The 17,235-nt window shown below is 42.1% G+C and overlaps 1 protein-coding gene across 1 annotated transcript; it reads left to right on the forward strand.

Annotated features, from left to right (window-relative positions):
- The first annotated feature begins 2,492 nt into the window (after positions 1-2,492).
- rogdi (rogdi atypical leucine zipper) lies at positions 2,493-16,562 on the forward strand. The gene is made up of 11 exons (XM_076082158.1): positions 2,493-2,708; positions 7,233-7,304; positions 7,754-7,836; positions 8,145-8,199; positions 8,298-8,378; positions 10,462-10,557; positions 10,649-10,747; positions 12,059-12,172; positions 12,257-12,306; positions 12,545-12,671; positions 14,004-16,562. Exons 1-11 carry the CDS (start codon positions 2,634-2,636, stop codon positions 14,043-14,045), a joined length of 894 nt encoding a protein of 297 aa, XP_075938273.1. The 5' UTR covers positions 2,493-2,633; the 3' UTR covers positions 14,046-16,562.
- The last annotated feature ends 673 nt before the right edge of the window (positions 16,563-17,235 follow it).

The raw sequence follows: 17,235 nt of genomic DNA on the forward strand, positions 1-17,235 counted from the left end.
GACGTGGTCAAATATTACAGCACATCTATATCGTCATTAGAAGGAGCACATCAGTAGTCCACCTGGGACATGACCGAGTGAGACGCCAGCATTCTGTCCTCCACTACAGTATGACAGGAAGCAGCACAGTGCTCATTACAAATTCTCATTGATTCTCATGGTGGTTTTTATCAGTTTAAACTGTATATGAATACATTTGTTTCATGTCCAGAATCCAGCGTCCCATTGTGAAAGATTTTTAGTTTGCCAAAAAAATGATAAAGGTTTTTGATTTCGGCGCCCCTTACACACGGTCGTGTAAAGAAGAGTTTTTAGAAGACGGATGTAAATAGCACATTTAGTTTGCATAGGGTTTCTATTCTACCTAAAATAACCAGGAATAATGGAAACTACTGCTTTTGGTTTTGACTCTACAGAGCGACTAACATCTTTGTGTCTTTATACTGTAGATTGTTTAGTTCAAGTGTAAATGGTTTATTAATGTGTGGTTTATATAATCTGGCTTACTATCGCATTGAAATAATGACTTTGATCCTGTTAAAGGAAGGAGGGTGGAGCTTTGTTTTGGGGGATATTTATGATTTTTGTGTACATGTGGAAGTATCAAGACTTTTGTGCTGTTTAATAAACCCTCTCCTAATTACTGACGAGTCATGTGTAATCTCATCCAGCGTTATCTGTAGCTCTGAAGGTGGAGCGGGTCGACTACTCATAAGGTTGGAGCTTCAATCCCTGGCTGCTCCTGTCTGCATGTCGACGTGTCCTTGAGCAAGGCACTGAACCCCAGGTTGGCCCTGATGGGCAGGCCTGCATCTGGCATGGCAGCTCTGTTACCATCAGTGTGTGTGAATGAGGAGCAAACTGACGTGCTTTGTCCACTAAGCTAGAAAAGGGACATAAATGTCCATCTACCATCTTGTTCCATTAATGCTATTTGGACTGTTTTTTATGATTATACTATTATTTGCCTAAAAACCAACAATGTGCGTCTAAATATTTTTATTTTTACTTTCCTACCTCGTCTGTGTCCCAAACATTGGATTCTAAACACTTATTTTTTTAAAAGTCACAAATATATAACTTCAAATTTTAGAAAGGCTCAGTAATTCCTAAAAAAGCGGGACAGCTGGAGCTGGTATCTGTATTTCTAAATGTTATAGGAGGAAATAGTGCATTTGTCAGGGACTAGTATTAGCAGCAGATGAATCTACATGTGCTGTCGTGGGTATACGCAGCAGCAGGATGGTGTGTGGGGGGGTATATAATATGTTCTAAGCCCTAATACCCACGATAGAAGCGTTTGTAGGCTCAGTTGTGAGGCATGACAGTGGGTGTGCTGAAAGGGGAAGACAAAGGCCAAATCCCAATGTCCCCCCCTAAACCCTCAAACCCTGAACCCTCAAGGACTTACTGACGTCACCTGGTAAGTGGTTGAGTGTGAGAGACTGTGATGGTGTAAATAGGAATGGTACAGCACTTTGCTGCAACATATCACGTTACCATGAAAACGACAAAACATATGATGTATAATTGTGGGTATTTATTTTATACTTTGTACTCCCTGATTTGAAAGTCTTCAGGCTCTTTCCTCACAGGATGAGAGGTTCATATCATCTATTTACGCGTTTTTCTCAAAACAGCTTCAATGACAAAATCAAATATTTGATGAATAAATAAATAAATATCTTCTGATTTCATGTTTATTTTTTGTTCCATCTTTAACCCTTAATGTTTCTGAGTAAATTTAATATGACAGGCTGAACACACGTGATCCGTCCTCTTTGTTTACCTTTTTATTTACGTCTCCATGCGTCCACTGGTTACCCCGTGTTTAACGTCACATTACAATGATTTGTGGGTAATTCCCTTAGGCTAAACTTACGGAAAGGGTTCATAAAGGGCTCAAAATGTCTGCGAGAGACTCAAACACTCGAGGATTTGACAGTGGGACATCCCTAAACCCTCACGGACTTCGCGGGAGCGCGCCTCAAAGTCCGTGAGTCCGTAAGGGGGGACATTGGGATTTGGCCAAACTCCCTACTGCTTAGGTGGGAATAATGTGTTTTAACATTTTCCATGTCACTTGAACGCTGCATAATACCATCTGTTTGTGTGACGCTGGGCGGAAGTTGTATTCCCAAATAAGGACTAGTGGGTGGGGCCAGTTTGATCGTGAACGTGTGACCAGCATAATGCTGCATTCATGAGGTTCTCGTAAACAGCACAATACACTCATTGGTTTGATCGAAATTGATAACTAAAGGCATCAGTTAGCATTCATGCATTTGTTTTTGGATGATTCTTCATATGACATGGAGCACGCACCTGTTCTTTGCCACAGTGGAAGCATGAACAGCAGAAACCATACACAGGTGTAAATACATAACGTGATGCTTATGAGATCCCAGTCCCTTCAATTGTCCATGTATTTTGATCCAAAGGGTCGTTTTTACCTTTGTATCTGCTGTTGATGTGGGTCGTTCATGTGAGCGCTTGGTTATTTCCGACAGCTCGTGAAGGCAACAGAACCGCCGCTAATCCAGTGACGTTAGGTATTGAGAGACCTTCATCCCAAGGAGAGGACCGTGTTTTTAAGGCGTTATTCGTGTGTTTGTGTCCGTGTTCTGCACAACATGCTCAACACGCAGAGATCTCTGTCCGAGCTGCCCAGGATGTCCGCTGCCAGTCAAGTGGAGAGAGCCGTGTTGGTGAGCTACACTGCGGGGGAAACACTGCGCTGTTTGGCTCTGTGGCTAGCTGCTACACTGGCCGAGCCGTCCGTCGGTTAATATAACGTGTTGACATTTGTAATTGATAGTTTAAAAGAATTAGCTGGCTGGACGTCAGTAACATAGCGGCTGCTGTAATTGGCTGCTGCGGTAGCATCCGCGCGCTACAATGCAGGTGGACAGGGCTCGCGGATTTCAACGTCGATTTCTGGTTGAAAACGCGTTGAAATAGGTCTGCGCACGGACTCTGTGCATTTTTCTAAGTTAGAGACGGCTGGAAACACGTGATTTCAATGTCACCGTGTTTTCAACGTCAAAATGCTCTCAGATCAATTTGTAGCAACTAAATACTTAATCATAGTAACACATCATCCGTTTCCACTTACAGGACAAAAGACCAAGTGACACAGGCAACAGTTAATTTGTATTTATTAAGCACAATATAAATATAAACAATGTTCTTTATATACAACCATAATCTCTTTTTCCTGCTTTAAAAGTCGTTTTCAAGGCCACACAGGAGCCGGTTTCAGGAGATCTGCCATATTTTCAAGCTGGACATCTGTAAATAAAACAAGTATTAGAAAAACATATTGACTTTTAGACCAGTTTTGAAGGTCTCTTCACCGGAGACCATAGACGTATTTTAAACGTGTTTTCAACGGAATGATGCTGACCTGGATATTACACAGTATATACTTTATATTGTTTGTATATTGCTATAAGCCAAACAACAATGTTTTGACCGTGTTCTTATTAGTACATTACTTTGTTTTACTCGCGTCCTCCACATTTAAACTGTGTACAGCCCCACTTGCTGTCCGTAGTGTATTTTACATACTCTATTTTATAACGTTGGGCTACAGGGACAGTCCACAAAGAAAGTGTCTCCAACATTAACTAACACACATGTCTATGTTTATGTTCGTAACAGTAAAGCTAACATGCTAACGCTATAAGCTAGCAGCCTCGCCCGCATGGTGAGCATAACATGATATTAATGGTATGGTAATGATATTTAGGTTTGCAATATTGGAATAAAGTAGTTCAGGGTTGGAAATTTACATATTTTTAGGGGGCAATTTTTGCCCACACTGACTGAAATCCAGGGGCATTTAAAAAAAATTGTACTTATTTAGGCTTACAGTATATGAACAATTGTCATCAAATGGCAATAATAAGACTATTAGGCAGTAGTCTACAGATTCAAAGTGTTTTCTTAGATTTTTTGAACAAAATCAAACAGACAATCATATTCAATTTTATTCTTATTTCTTTGTGGTTATTTATTGTTATTACATTTTTTAAACAACTATTAACAATTATTAAGTCAACGATGCCTTGATTACATATACATCAGTCATTGTATGGAATTATTGAGAGACATTTTTGTAGCACCTCAAATATTGTGATATTACCCATTTTTGTCTGAACTTATGCATTAGTATTTGAGAAATATTTGAGAAACACATTTTTAAAGCACCTTAAAAATTAAAAAATGTGCCATTTGAAGGTACAAATTCAGTTCAGAGTTTTTACTTAGTAAAATATCTTAATTGACTGTCAGTCAGGTATTATTCATTTCCAGCAACCCTCAAATCAAAGAATAAAGACACTATACGCACAATTTAGGTGTATTTTCCCTTTAACTCACGAGATGCAGCATGTTTTATACTTAATGTGAATATAATTCATACTTTGTTGGCATCTTATTCTGAAAACCGGATGTTCGTCTGAAGAAACCGGATGTTGTCTCACGTTAATCTTTCCGCTAACTTTCAAAGTCCTCGCTCCCGATCTGTGCCGTTTGAATGCGTTTACCGTGAATTTCAGCATGTAGGTGCACTAACATTTAAGTGTCTGCTGAGTTGACCGCAGTCTCGCAGTCTCAGGTCTGATTAAGAAGCGCTCCATTTATTTGTTTAGAAAGTTCGGTTCTTCACGCACACGCAACATCAGTCAAGGCGAAAATCAAAACCATTCTATGGCAACTGGACCGGGTCATATAGGCCAGTGATTTTCAACTGCTGTGCCGCGGCACACCAGTGTGCCGTGAGAGATCGCCAGATGTTCCGTGGGAAAATGTCCAATTTCACTTAATGAGTCCAATAAAATATTATTTAGTTGTTGCAAATACTTTGCCATTATTGAGCGTCTGAGCTGCAATATAGTGTCTAGCTAAGTAATAAATACTCTTCCATGCCAGTGGGTGGCAGTAGGTAGCGCAGTAATGACCGTGTTCATGTAGGACAGTAGAATGAAATGACGCGCGGGAGAGGTTGCAGTGACGAGACGAACAGCGATGGAGAAATATTTGAAAAGGAAAAATGCAGACTCTGAACTGGGCCCTGGACAAAATAACCCAGATGAAAAGCCTCGTAAGGATCAACACATTGAGAGACTTGTCATTAAATTGTCAGCATATATCCGGCCCTCGGTACAACGGCCCGACAGAAAATATCATGTTTATCATAACTGGCCCGCCACACCACAGAGCTCCGGGACGAAAAGTGGCGATGTGAGCTGCTTTTTGTGCAACATAACGAAGCATCTCACTGCGCTAAAGCTGCAGCTTCAGGGACGGGGACGTGTGACCACAGACACGTGTGATCACAGACATGTGTGATCACAGACATGTGTGATGCAGTAAAAGTCTCCACTGCTGTGTTCCCGACTGCGCATTTTACTGATAAACTGGGTGCACTTGGCAGAGAGATCACTTGGCGATTTACCGACTTTGCAGCTCAAACATTTTAATTTGAACTGCTCAGCAATCCGTTTGCAGTTTACGTGGAAAGAGCACCTGTGGAGCTGATAGATCTCCAGTTGCTGCTGCTCAAACGCTCTGCATGTTTGGAAGCACATACCTGTGTGAGCAGCGTTTCTCTGTGATGAAGATGAACAAAAACCCACACAGGAGTCGTCTCACTGACGCACACCTTCACTCGTGAGGGTTTCCACAACACAGAACCTGACTTCAGACATTAATGAACTGGCAGCCAAGAAAAGATGCTAAACATCTGGCTCTGGCACATATGCATAAAATAATGTAGCTAAACATGTATTCTTTTTGCACTTAGTCCAATATCCCTTCTATCCTGTTTATTAAATGGTGACTCTATTTGGCCCTCAACGTAGTCACAATTTCTTATGTTGGCCCTCTCTGTGATTGAGTTTGACACCCCTGCATATATGCTGTATTATGCTAAAAGGTGTCATTTTGTAATGTTTTTGGTTGTTGGTGTGCCGCGGGATCTTTTTAATGTAAAAAATGTGCCGCGGCTCAGAAAAGGTTGAAAAACGCTGTTATAGGCTACGATGTTTTTGACAAGTTCATTAAATTATCATTATTATTAGAGGAAATTATGGGGGCATTTTTTTCCCTCTCCTAGTGATATCGGGGGCAAAATTATATTTCTTAGGGGCAGTTTTGCCCTCGTGTATTTCCGACGCTGAAGTAGTTCAAGTACTTACAGAGTATGTCGTTAGCGTGAAGCCTCGTTTATTCCTTCAGCTCGTTCATTTCGCTCATCAACTCAGTAAGAGCTAGCTAGCTCAAATAGTGCCGTCTTTCCAGCCGTCTCTAACTTAGAAAAATGCACAGAGTCTGTGCGCATGCGTGTTCCAGCAGTAAACACAGAGTCGTATTTTACATGAACATACAGACATAATGTGCTCTGCTCTCATTACCATGTCCTGGGAGCTTCTTGTTGACAGCACACAGTCTATCGTTCCATATTTATATTTATGAATGTTTAATCAACGTCTACAAATAGTCAGCGAAAAAACTTTCACTTTTCAACCAATTCTGAACGTCTTTTCAACGTTGGGCGTAGACGTCTTTTCAACGGAAAAATGCTCACTGGGCAGGTTGATCTGGGCCCAGCTCCTTTACCTGTAGTTTCTCCGCCAAAGTTCTCCTCTCAAACGGGTCTTGGAGTAGAGATTTTACCGAGTTAGGGTTGAGTCTTGAAGAATTAGTGTTCGTCTCGCTCGCCATTGTCATGTCGTTAAAATGGCGCCTGTAGAGACTTCTGACGAGAATGCGCAGTTTGGGGCAGAATTAAGCTGAATCTATTTGAGGACGCTGATTGGCTAAATTGTATGTCACACATTTATATCTTTAATCAGCAATTGGCTAAACTGCTTCATAGACCCGCCTCTTTTGGGCAGATTCTCCAGCGCCCCAGCCAGCTGAGACGTGCACATGCGGAGAGGACGTGCAGGAAAAGCATATATTTACCGTAGATATCATATTTTACACATATTACTGGGTGATTCCATATTTCAAAAACACAAATATTGACAATTTCTATAGTTTATTTTATTATTATTATTTCTTTATTATTATTTGTAGCTCAAGGGGGGGCGGCGCCCTCTATTGACCAGCCGCCACTGAGTATGAACATAGTCATCATCGCAGGAATACGTCTCAAAGTGAAAGTGTGGTGTCCCACTGTATTATTGCGTAGAAGGTAAATGTTTGTTTTGACCGGTTGTCAGGAGGAGGAATTCAACTGGCTGCTGAAAGAAGAAGTACATTCTGTTCTAAAGCAGCTCCAAGATGTCCTCAAGGTAAATGTCAGGCTTTCATGTAAACACTGTAACACGGGCTGGGACATGTTGCGATCACAATCGCAGCATTAAAGGGCCACTACACCTATTCTACACATGGAGATCTGTTTACCTGTAATGGTTAGTACGACTTAGTCTGTGAAAACATGTGTATGAAGTCATCTGTGTGTCTGGAGGAGCTTTACATTTATAACAGACACCCCAGCTTACAAAGGGATGACTTCGATCTTTGACTTTGACTCTCTCAGTTCTAGCTCTCGTGGATTTTCAGTGTTTTTTTACACCTGTAACTGGATTATAGACCAGAAGTAGAATCTTAGATCAGAAGCATTCAGTCTGTATAATTTTACACCTGAGACGATGCATCTACAATGTCAACTCAAGGGCTGTGACTTCACAACACTGATTGAGATTTGATTGTAATAGTTAGTTTTCTCTGCCATCAACAGGAGGCATCAAGACGTTTCTCCATGCCGACGCCAGGCCTGGAGAGTCAGCAAAAACAGGAAAACTTCATCCTCGGCAGCTCAACGTAAACCTCTGAACATTTGTATTATAAGTGTAACTCTTAATGCTGTACAGTCAGTATGGACATAATAAGTGAAATACAATGGATAGCGTGTCTTCAGTAGAATGAATAGGTCCTGTCTGTTCCATATGTCTTCTCCCTGTGGAGGAAGTGTCTGTATAGTCTGAAATATGCTGCGTCCCTGAATGAATGCTCGTTTCCTCCACGTTGTAATCTTCAGATCGGTTGCCCTCCCTCGCACTGTAAAGCCATCCCTTGCCTATTGCTCCTCTGGTGATGTTGAACTCAAAATGTGATGTGTTGATTTGCAGCATGGATCAAGTGAAGGGGGTGCTGACTCTGCAGGGAGAGGCTCTGACTCAGGCCGTGAGTTTGACTACTTCTCATTGAGTCTGTATATGTCAAGAGGAAACAATGATTCAAGCTAAATGTGTTCCTTGGTAATGTTTTGCTTTTCCTAACAGGACATAAACCTGAAGGTTGCAAAGAGCAGCCAAGTGTTGCATTTTCAGTTCAGAGAGGACAAGCTGTGGAAACTGCAGCAGGTATGTTAGTGTTTAATGCTGTGAGAGTAGTCTCATTTGTTTTCTCTTATAAGACTTATTGTCCACTACAATGTACATGTTGACTGAGACCGTGTAATCTCTTTCCTAGCTACTGTAGCTAGCTGTCATCAGTCATGCTTGTCGATGAGGCTCAGACCTGATATGAAGTTACACTTGAATTACTCACATTGCCAGAGGGGGGAGACAAAGAAGTTCTGCACCATCGCTTGAACCTGATTCTGTCTGTCAAACCGTTTTTTGTTAATAAAAGAAGAAGAATGAAATCATTTGTAAACTATTAGATTCATGATGTCATCAGCTGTCAGGTCAAATGTTGCTGTTGAGGTTTCTGTCCAGTGACGGCAACATGTTTGTTGTTTGCTGATGATTTTGTTGGAGGCTAGTTGGGCTACCCAGCATAGCTGAGGTCAGGATTTAAAGGTCAGTGTCGGTGTAACCTGATACCTACTGTAGCTCCTAAACATTGGTCAAAACATCATCTAACATCAATACTGGCCTTCCATAGGAGAGCTAACCCAACCTTTTTGTGTTTTTCACCATGTATATTGATTAGTGCTGGGCAAGTTAACGCGTTCATTTCGCGTTAACGCATTCATTAATTAACGCCGACAATTATCTTATCGCGCGTTAACGCATTATTTTTATTTATTATTATTATTGTAACAGACTGTCTCATGTTTATCGTTTTGTATTGGAGATGATATGTCCCTTCAGGGTTGCCGTAGAGAAAAGGCGACTTCCGCTTCTGGTCGGGGGGGTTTAGAAATAAACAGAGAAGCTGTGGGCTGAACGAGAAGTCTGGTCTGCCGACTCCGCTTATTACCGTCTTATAAATGCCCCTCATACACGAACCCAGGACGCTCGGTCACATTGGTGGCAGCGGTGTTTCTTATGCACCGACTACGGACCGCTACGACTATTTTATGCTTCGGCGACTGTGAGTGTGCACTTTCTTAGCTTAGCTGTCTCAGTTTAGCTAGCAGGCTAACTCCGCGGCACTTCAGAGAGAAAAGCGCCGCTGGTTCAAGTACAGGATGTGGGTTGGAGATGAAGACCCGTTGAAGCCCAGCTCAGGGCTGTTCGGCAGACGGTCGGCCAGCAGGGGGCCATGTGGACCTGCCTGCTCCGTTTCCAGAGTTTCGTCGGCTGGGTGAGACAGTCTGTTACATTATTTTGAAAGTGTGTGCACTGGCAGCGGTGGAGGAAGTCTTCGGCAGACTACGTTGATGCAGCGTGTGGGAGAAGTATAGATAAACTAAAGCAAGACAAGCTAACAAATGCTACAGAGAAGTGGAGACAAACTGCAGCCGGTTAGTATTGTGGAAGATGTCGGTCTGAGGAACGTTCTCAAGGTGCGTTCGCGTCGCGTTTGGTGTGAACGCACCTTTAGGATCGCAACGAATGACGACACGTATAAGCCTCCCTCAAGAGGCACCGTCACAAGAAGAATACACGAGTTGTATTAAAGGAGAGGACTACTAAAGCCACGGCGTTACAACGTGCAGCAGCTGTTACTCTCACTGGAGACTACTGGACATCGCTGGGTCACCATCATCACCTCTGAGTTACAGCATTATATTGATGAACAGTAGAGCTGCATTCACATGCTCTGACTGTCATGAAGACACAAGACAGACATTTAGATGAAACGTGCTGAAACATGTTATTCATGTTGCACAGCAGTGGAACGTTTCACATACAGTCACACACTGAGCACAGATAGTGAAGAGATAGAACTGCTACTGTGTAAAGGGAATACTGCTGCTAACAACAACCTGTTGTGTTTAAAGTGTTTACAAACCAAATTGTTATTGACCTTTTGTTCATATAGCAGTACTTTTAGAATAAAAGTGAGCAATACACTACTTTTGAATTCATTATTGAACTTTGCCATAACAATGAGATTAAATATTTTAATCGTTGCCCAGCACTAATATTGATAACTCATGTCTGGTCCGTCTGGATGTACTTTAAATGTAAAATATGAATTGTTGTATGCAAATTGTATTAATACTCCAATCCTGACAATTCCACCTCTCTCTTGTTTCCGTTCATCCTTCAGATTCAGGATGCCAGGAACCATGTGAACCAGGCGCTCCAGCTGCTTGGCAGCCATGACGAGAGCTACCACTTCAAGACGGGGGCTGAGGTTAATAAGGTGTGTCCTCTGTGTCCTGACGGTAACCATGGCCTGGTCCAGCTTCTACTGTGTCTCTGATCCTAGCCTCATGTTTCTGTCACTGCTGTAGCTCATGGATGCAGTGATGCTCCAGCTGACGAGAGCTCGGAACCGCCTCACCACCCCGGCCTCCATGACGCTGCCTGAGCTGGCCACCAGTGGTCTGATGGTAGAGACACATTATACACGCGCACACACACACACACACACACACATTTGATAATAAAGATGAACAATTTATTGGCCAATATTTCTTATTTTTTAACAAACTTGTTACAAAAACAAACATATTTGATAAGAATTTCTGTTAGTGAAGAATTCTGACATTCACTATATGGCCAAATGTATGTGGAGCCCATAGTACCAATGAAGAGAACATCTTTATGATATTAGTCCTGATGGGCAGGTGGTACTCAACATGGTAGCCCTGTCATCAATGGATGAATGATGTCATGTAGTGTTAAAGAGCTTTGAGTGGTCAGAAGACTAGAAAAGAGAGAAACAAGTACAGTCCACTTACTATTTACCTTTTGTTTTACAGATGAGAGTAAAAAACGAGAGCCTGTTAACTTTACCTAAATGCTTTTATTTGAAGTATTTAACATAATAATCAAACGTGTATCTCTTTGCTGGAGGTGTCAATCTTCACCGGCCTCGATGCATCTCAATGAATCACATCCTCGGTGCTCTAGATTACGGCACATGGCTTCTTTTTGAACTACTCATAAAGGAAGTCAGATAGATGTGAACTCCACTTTTTCTTTTGAAAGTGCTTTCAAAAATCCCACTCAAACAGTCTCTAATATAAAAAGCTGCATCCGACCAGTATCTGTGTGAGCCGCATCAGTACGTGAACATGACGTGAATCCTCTGGTGCATTACAGGTCGTTCACAACCTTCTTTTATTGAAGACCCCTACTTCAATCTAAGTAAAGCTCAGCCCCCTCCTCTTACTTTCTAATGTCATCACCATACATTACAAATCTGCAAACACAATTTTAAAAAAGTGATTTGGCTTACTAATGAGTTAAGTCTTTTTTGATTCATTTATCTTTAGCCAATATAAGTCATCAGTTTCATCAACATAAATAAAATGATGGCGTCTTGATGGATTTGACTTTTGGACTTTACAACGCTCTGTTATTGAGTTATTGAGTTATTCAAACTGTTTGGATCACAGGAGTATGAAACAATCCAACAGCCACCACTGTAATCTAGTTCTACAAATAGAATATAGTATAATAGTGATAATATTAGAGCAGTCAGGTTTCCATTGTAAATAAGAAGGTTATTACAGGTTAATGCCCATAATGTCACAGTCACATGTTCAACCATCACATATGGGTGCATCATAAGTGTCCACATAGTTTGGGCCAAGTAGTGCAAGTACTGACATTGACCTGGTCAGTGCTCTCTGTAAGCGTACTGTGGGTCCATATTCCTCTGTTGACCCGTTCTGTCTGTCTCCTTCCATCTCCAGAAAATGTTCACTCCTCCCATGCCCGGGGATGTGATGGTGAACTTCTACATTAACTTAAGCAAACTGTGCCTGACCGTGTACCAGCTTCATGTCCTGCCTTCCAACACCATGAAGGTCAGACCTTGTGGCTCTGCAACACGTTGTGAAGCCTCACTCAGCAGCATGGGACTGATGTTTACATGTTTTGTCTCATCTTAGAATTACAAGCCAGCTGGAAGCTCAGTGTTGCACAACCCAGGAGCAATGTTGTAAGTCCTTCCTTCCTTCAGATGTATACATAAACAGATTTAAGGAAATAATAAATACAAATATTGATATATAGTCAATGCAAAGAAAACAATAAGTACCGATAATACTTAAATGAAGAAATACTTATTAGTCCTAACTTGTGGATGGCAGGGCTCTGTTAGGACCTGCAGCACATGTAGCATGTGTATCTCTGAGACCCCTTTAATCTGTCTTTGCTGGGAACTCTTTCCTCCTCAGCGAGCTCAACAACAACCGCTTTGAGGTGAGCCACGTTCACAAGGTGGAGTGTGTGGTGCCTTGGCTCAATGACACGCTGGTATTCTTCACCATCTCGCTGCAGCTCTGTCAGCAGCTCAAGGACAAGGTGGGTGTCTGTCCTGCAAGATGACTCTGAGCATTCATTCTCACTTGATGAATCTTTAAGTGACACGACTTCTTAAAGCCGCACTCATCAATATTTTCATATGCAAACGATCTACTCTCGGGGCCAAATGCTCAAAAGGATTGAGCAGCTTTTTCTGTCCCTAAACGTGCACAAAAAGAAAAGGATCATGAGGAGGTTCTCTGTCTGTTCTGAGGAATGCCTCGGCACCTCGTCAGTCAGGACCTGGAGGTCTGCCGTCTGTGTTCTTGGGGCAAAGGCAACATGTGGCAAAGTATAAATCAATCAGATGCAACAAAAAAGGGGCAAATTGCACTCGGCTGCAAAACATCATAGCAGTTCCTAGAGATGCACAATTCATGGTGCGGTCAGCGGCTGATAGCCATTCTTTGTGAATTTGGCCGTCGGTGTACGGAACCTTCGGGTAGCAGCTTCTCGTGTTTAGCAGGTGCTGTCCCTTTCAACTGCAGCAGGTCAGATCAGTTCAAACTGTTTGTTTGCTCACTTTTAAAACCTGGGTCCACCTCTGATCAGGTGAATAAAATAACTGTCTCAAGTTTGTTTCCTTCTAACAGACCTGCGTCTGAACAGAGATAACGACCGGGGGAGCAGCATAGACCGTAACATTACTAACAGCACTGCAGAGTACTTGTTTCAGAACTCCACAACATTTAGTGGGCGTCATTGAATTGATTACTCATTTCATTATCGTCAGGCAGAAGACTGTATTACATTTCATTCTTGATGCTCTTTGTTTAAATTAAAAAGTAGCTTTTTTGTGTTCAGTCACACGCGTTAACTCAACTAACAGTTCTCTTGTATTGCAATTCAGTGCACTGAAAATATGAGTGAATGGTTTGAGACACACTGGAGTGAGTGAAAATAGTGCCTCCTTCAATTTATTGAATAGACAATTGAATTGTGACACCAAAAATCTAAATTAAATCTAATTATGATATTACCAAAGATTCCTGGTGGGTGGAGACCAAAGATGAGTGAATATTGGACTTCCACACAAATTACTCTAAATACATAGTGAATGGTGCTTTATGACCTCTAAGGTGATTTTATGAGATGATATTATTTCAACTTGGTCAGCTGCTAAGTGGCCAAAAGAAAAGCGATTAACTCAGCCTCACCGTTGCTGTCAATCACAGTTGTTCGATTTGTGCTGCTGCTGCAGGTGTCCAGGCGTCTGGCCTAGAGATGGCTGCTGATACAGTGACTATGTGAAGGCTACTGGTAGACATTTAACTCTGCATGTGTGATTGTGTATAAACCTAGCTACGCCTCTCTGTCCTCCCATCCATGCAGATATCAGTCTTCTCCAGTTTCTGGAACTACAGACCTTTCTGATCCACTTCCTGTCCCTCCAGAGACCGGCAGAAGCAAACTAACCACGCAAGTGTAACGGACATCCTGGGAAGGTTTTCATTTGTTTTAAACATGTATTTATCATCCCGTCATTCAGTTTCAAGTGTTGCATGTTAGCTGAAGGAACCAATCAAACCCCAACAGATATGAATATTCCCAGGTGTGTTTGCCAGCTGACGGACATTTCTCTCTCTCTGTGTGTGTGTGTGTGTGTGTGTGTGTGTGTGTGTGTGTGTGTGTGTGTGTGTGTGTGTGTGTGTGTGTGTGTGTGTGTGTGTGTGTGTGTGTGTGTGTGTGTGTGTGTGTGTGTGTGTGTGTGTGTGTGTGTGTGTGTGTGTGTGTGTGTTGCATCTCACAGCACCGACTTGAACTCCTCCATGAATGAATGTGATTGTTGCTGATTTGTTATAAGAATTTATTTTTGGATTATTTAGTATGAGAATGTATGAGGTTATCGTCGGTGTTGTTGTGTGGAGCACAAAGTGTCCACTCAGGGCTGGAGGACTAAGCAGCACCAAGAGGTCACAGTGGTCACAGTTTCTATCCGATGAGTTCCCTCACAGCAGTTTCAATGGTTCTTCATCTTTTTGCAGTCCCTTACAATATAATGGTACTTTCTTCAAAAGGGCACTCCTCTAATTTGACACGCCTCACTGCTCATTGGTTAGATATGTCGGAAAGTAAACATAGGAGGAAGGTCCAAGAAGCTCGTATCTGCCCAAAAAACTTCCTTTTATTTTCCAGCCAACTGATAACAACAGTTGCTTTCACTCATCCCAGAATGCAAAGCTCTCCTGGCTATGGGAGCCCTTTATGTCAAACTTGCAGAGCATGTCTTGTAGTTGAGTCAGATTGAGGTCGGCTCACATTCCCACCACAAATTAACTGCTTGAGAATGAATTTGTGACCGGACTGAGTCCTGTAAACAGCTGTGTTCATGGGGGACTGGAGTCTGGACTAAACGACGTAGGCTGCTCCGCCCTTAGTTTGGGTTTGGAGCCCACTCATTTCAGATCAAATGTCTGTTAGAAACTGGAAGTGTAGCGTTTGAAAGAAGTGGGCATTTACTAGGAAGGAGGGTCAAACAAAAGATGTTGAGTTGCATTGTGGGGTGTTTTTGGACCTACATGAGACTTGATTTGACCACTCTAAGGTAATCTGTGCATTCACAGTACATCCAGCTGTACTAGTGGAGCTGTCCAGCACTGGGTCTGGCCATGGCCCCCTAGATGACACTACGCAGTTCTTTTAGAAGACAGCCCCCTTAATCTGGGAATTTGTTTCAGTTTCACTAATTCCATAGAATTGCTCACTATACTTAAAGGTTCTCTGTATGTGTTCAGAGCATTAACATATCACAGCTGTCGTCTATGTAAAGATGTAGAGGAGGAATGAGCACAGAATGAAGTCTCTCTCCCTGTGTGTGTGCTTATCACAGCTTCTCCTGCTCTGTTCACATAGCCGGGCCGGCTGTGTGCTTTGAGTGCATGTTAGTGCACGTGAGCGTACCCCACAGGTTAGCTCACGCCTGCCGCTCTACACTGCTCTAATACGACGGTCACATGGTAAAGCCGTCCAGACCGACAGACATGGAAGCGTTTCTCCTCAGGTTAACACTGTCAGCAATGTTGCCGTTGTTGTTAGCGCTGTTAGCACTGTTAGCAGCCGGAATGCAACAGTATTGCAAAGAGAGGGCAAAAGGTCTTATGAAGGGGAGGAACAGACTCGGCTGTGAGGGGATGCATAGTATTAAAACATTTCCCACTGTGATCTTTTAACTCTAACCTGTTGGAGACAGATGGTACCGTCAGTGTTTGTGGACCAGGTCCAATGTCCGGCCTTCCAGACACACTGTGATCCGGACCAGCTGTGGAGTTCCCCTCCAACACTTCACACAGGTGAAGTCCATTAAAGCTCCAGCTTCCGATATAGAAATGAAGGACTCATTCTAAGCTAATAGAAACTCAACAGTTGTTAGTTTCAGGTGATTATACAATAATGAATACACAGTGATGCATATTATATTATATTATATTTCCGGTAATAGATACACAGAAATCCTACACACTGGCCCTTTAAGTGCCAGGTTGACGTATCGGAGCGTTCTGAGCTGGAAACTGGTAACTCTGCTGTGACCTGAAGGGGCATTGGTGTGGACGTTGTGCTGGGCTGCTTCTCTCTTTTGTGTTGTTTATTGCTCCATTCGGTGTAATTGACTTAAGTCACATTCCCTGGTTACTGCATGGATGTGACTGAATGATAAGCTACTTGTCACGTTTACTGATTTCATGTGTTCATCTGCTCTATGTTCATATTTATTTCACACGTTTTGCACATATGTTGTTGGATTCCCTGTGAACCAAACACTAATCCAATCTTGAACAAATGACTTCATTCCAGTAAGTGTTAATCTATTTTCAAAAGCTGCCTCGCATACAGTATATAAATGTGGAAATGATTTATCTGATATCTGTGCAATAAAAATATTCTAAACAATAAGCCGTCTCTGTTGACCTTTGCTGCAGTGAAGCTACAAATAACGATGTGTCATTAAATGTTTTCAGTATCTGAAGAGAAATATGTTTCCTCACATATTAAAGAACATGCAGAGGTATAAAACTAGTAAGTAAAAGTAGAAGAATTGCCCCGGTGACCCATATAGTATCCATTTTATTAATATGTTGTGAATAGTGCTGAATGTGTCGACAGCATTTCTTATTGGCATTAACAGAGGAGTAAACCAGCTGGACATGGCAGATGCAGAGTGATTCTTTACACTGAAAACAGCAAAGGGCTGCATGTCTCCAGGGCAGTGTGCAAGAGGTAACAAACATGCTGGTGGATGACGAGGAGGCCTTTCGTCTCCAGGAGTGAACAGAACAGTTAAGTGATGTTTTAAAGTGGTCTGTATGTTAAGATGGAAACCTCAACAGAAGGTTTTACTGAAGGACCGGATGATTACTGATGTCTTTGTGTCTGACGAGCACTCCATAAATGAACATGGAATGATGAGAAGGAATACACCAAGACATTAAATAGAGCAAAGTTTTTATTACTTTCATATGATGATTACCAAGTAAAACCTTCAACTAACTAAATAGGAGGAAGTGACATTCATGATTCCTCTGTGGTATCCTAGCAACACACAGCAGTAACAGTAAAAATGATCACA

This window comes from Anarhichas minor, unplaced genomic scaffold (genome assembly GCF_050575085.1).
Source record: "Anarhichas minor isolate MPS153535 unplaced genomic scaffold, ASM5057508v1 ptg000007l, whole genome shotgun sequence".
Classification (NCBI taxonomy): Eukaryota; Metazoa; Chordata; class Actinopteri; order Perciformes; family Anarhichadidae; genus Anarhichas; species Anarhichas minor.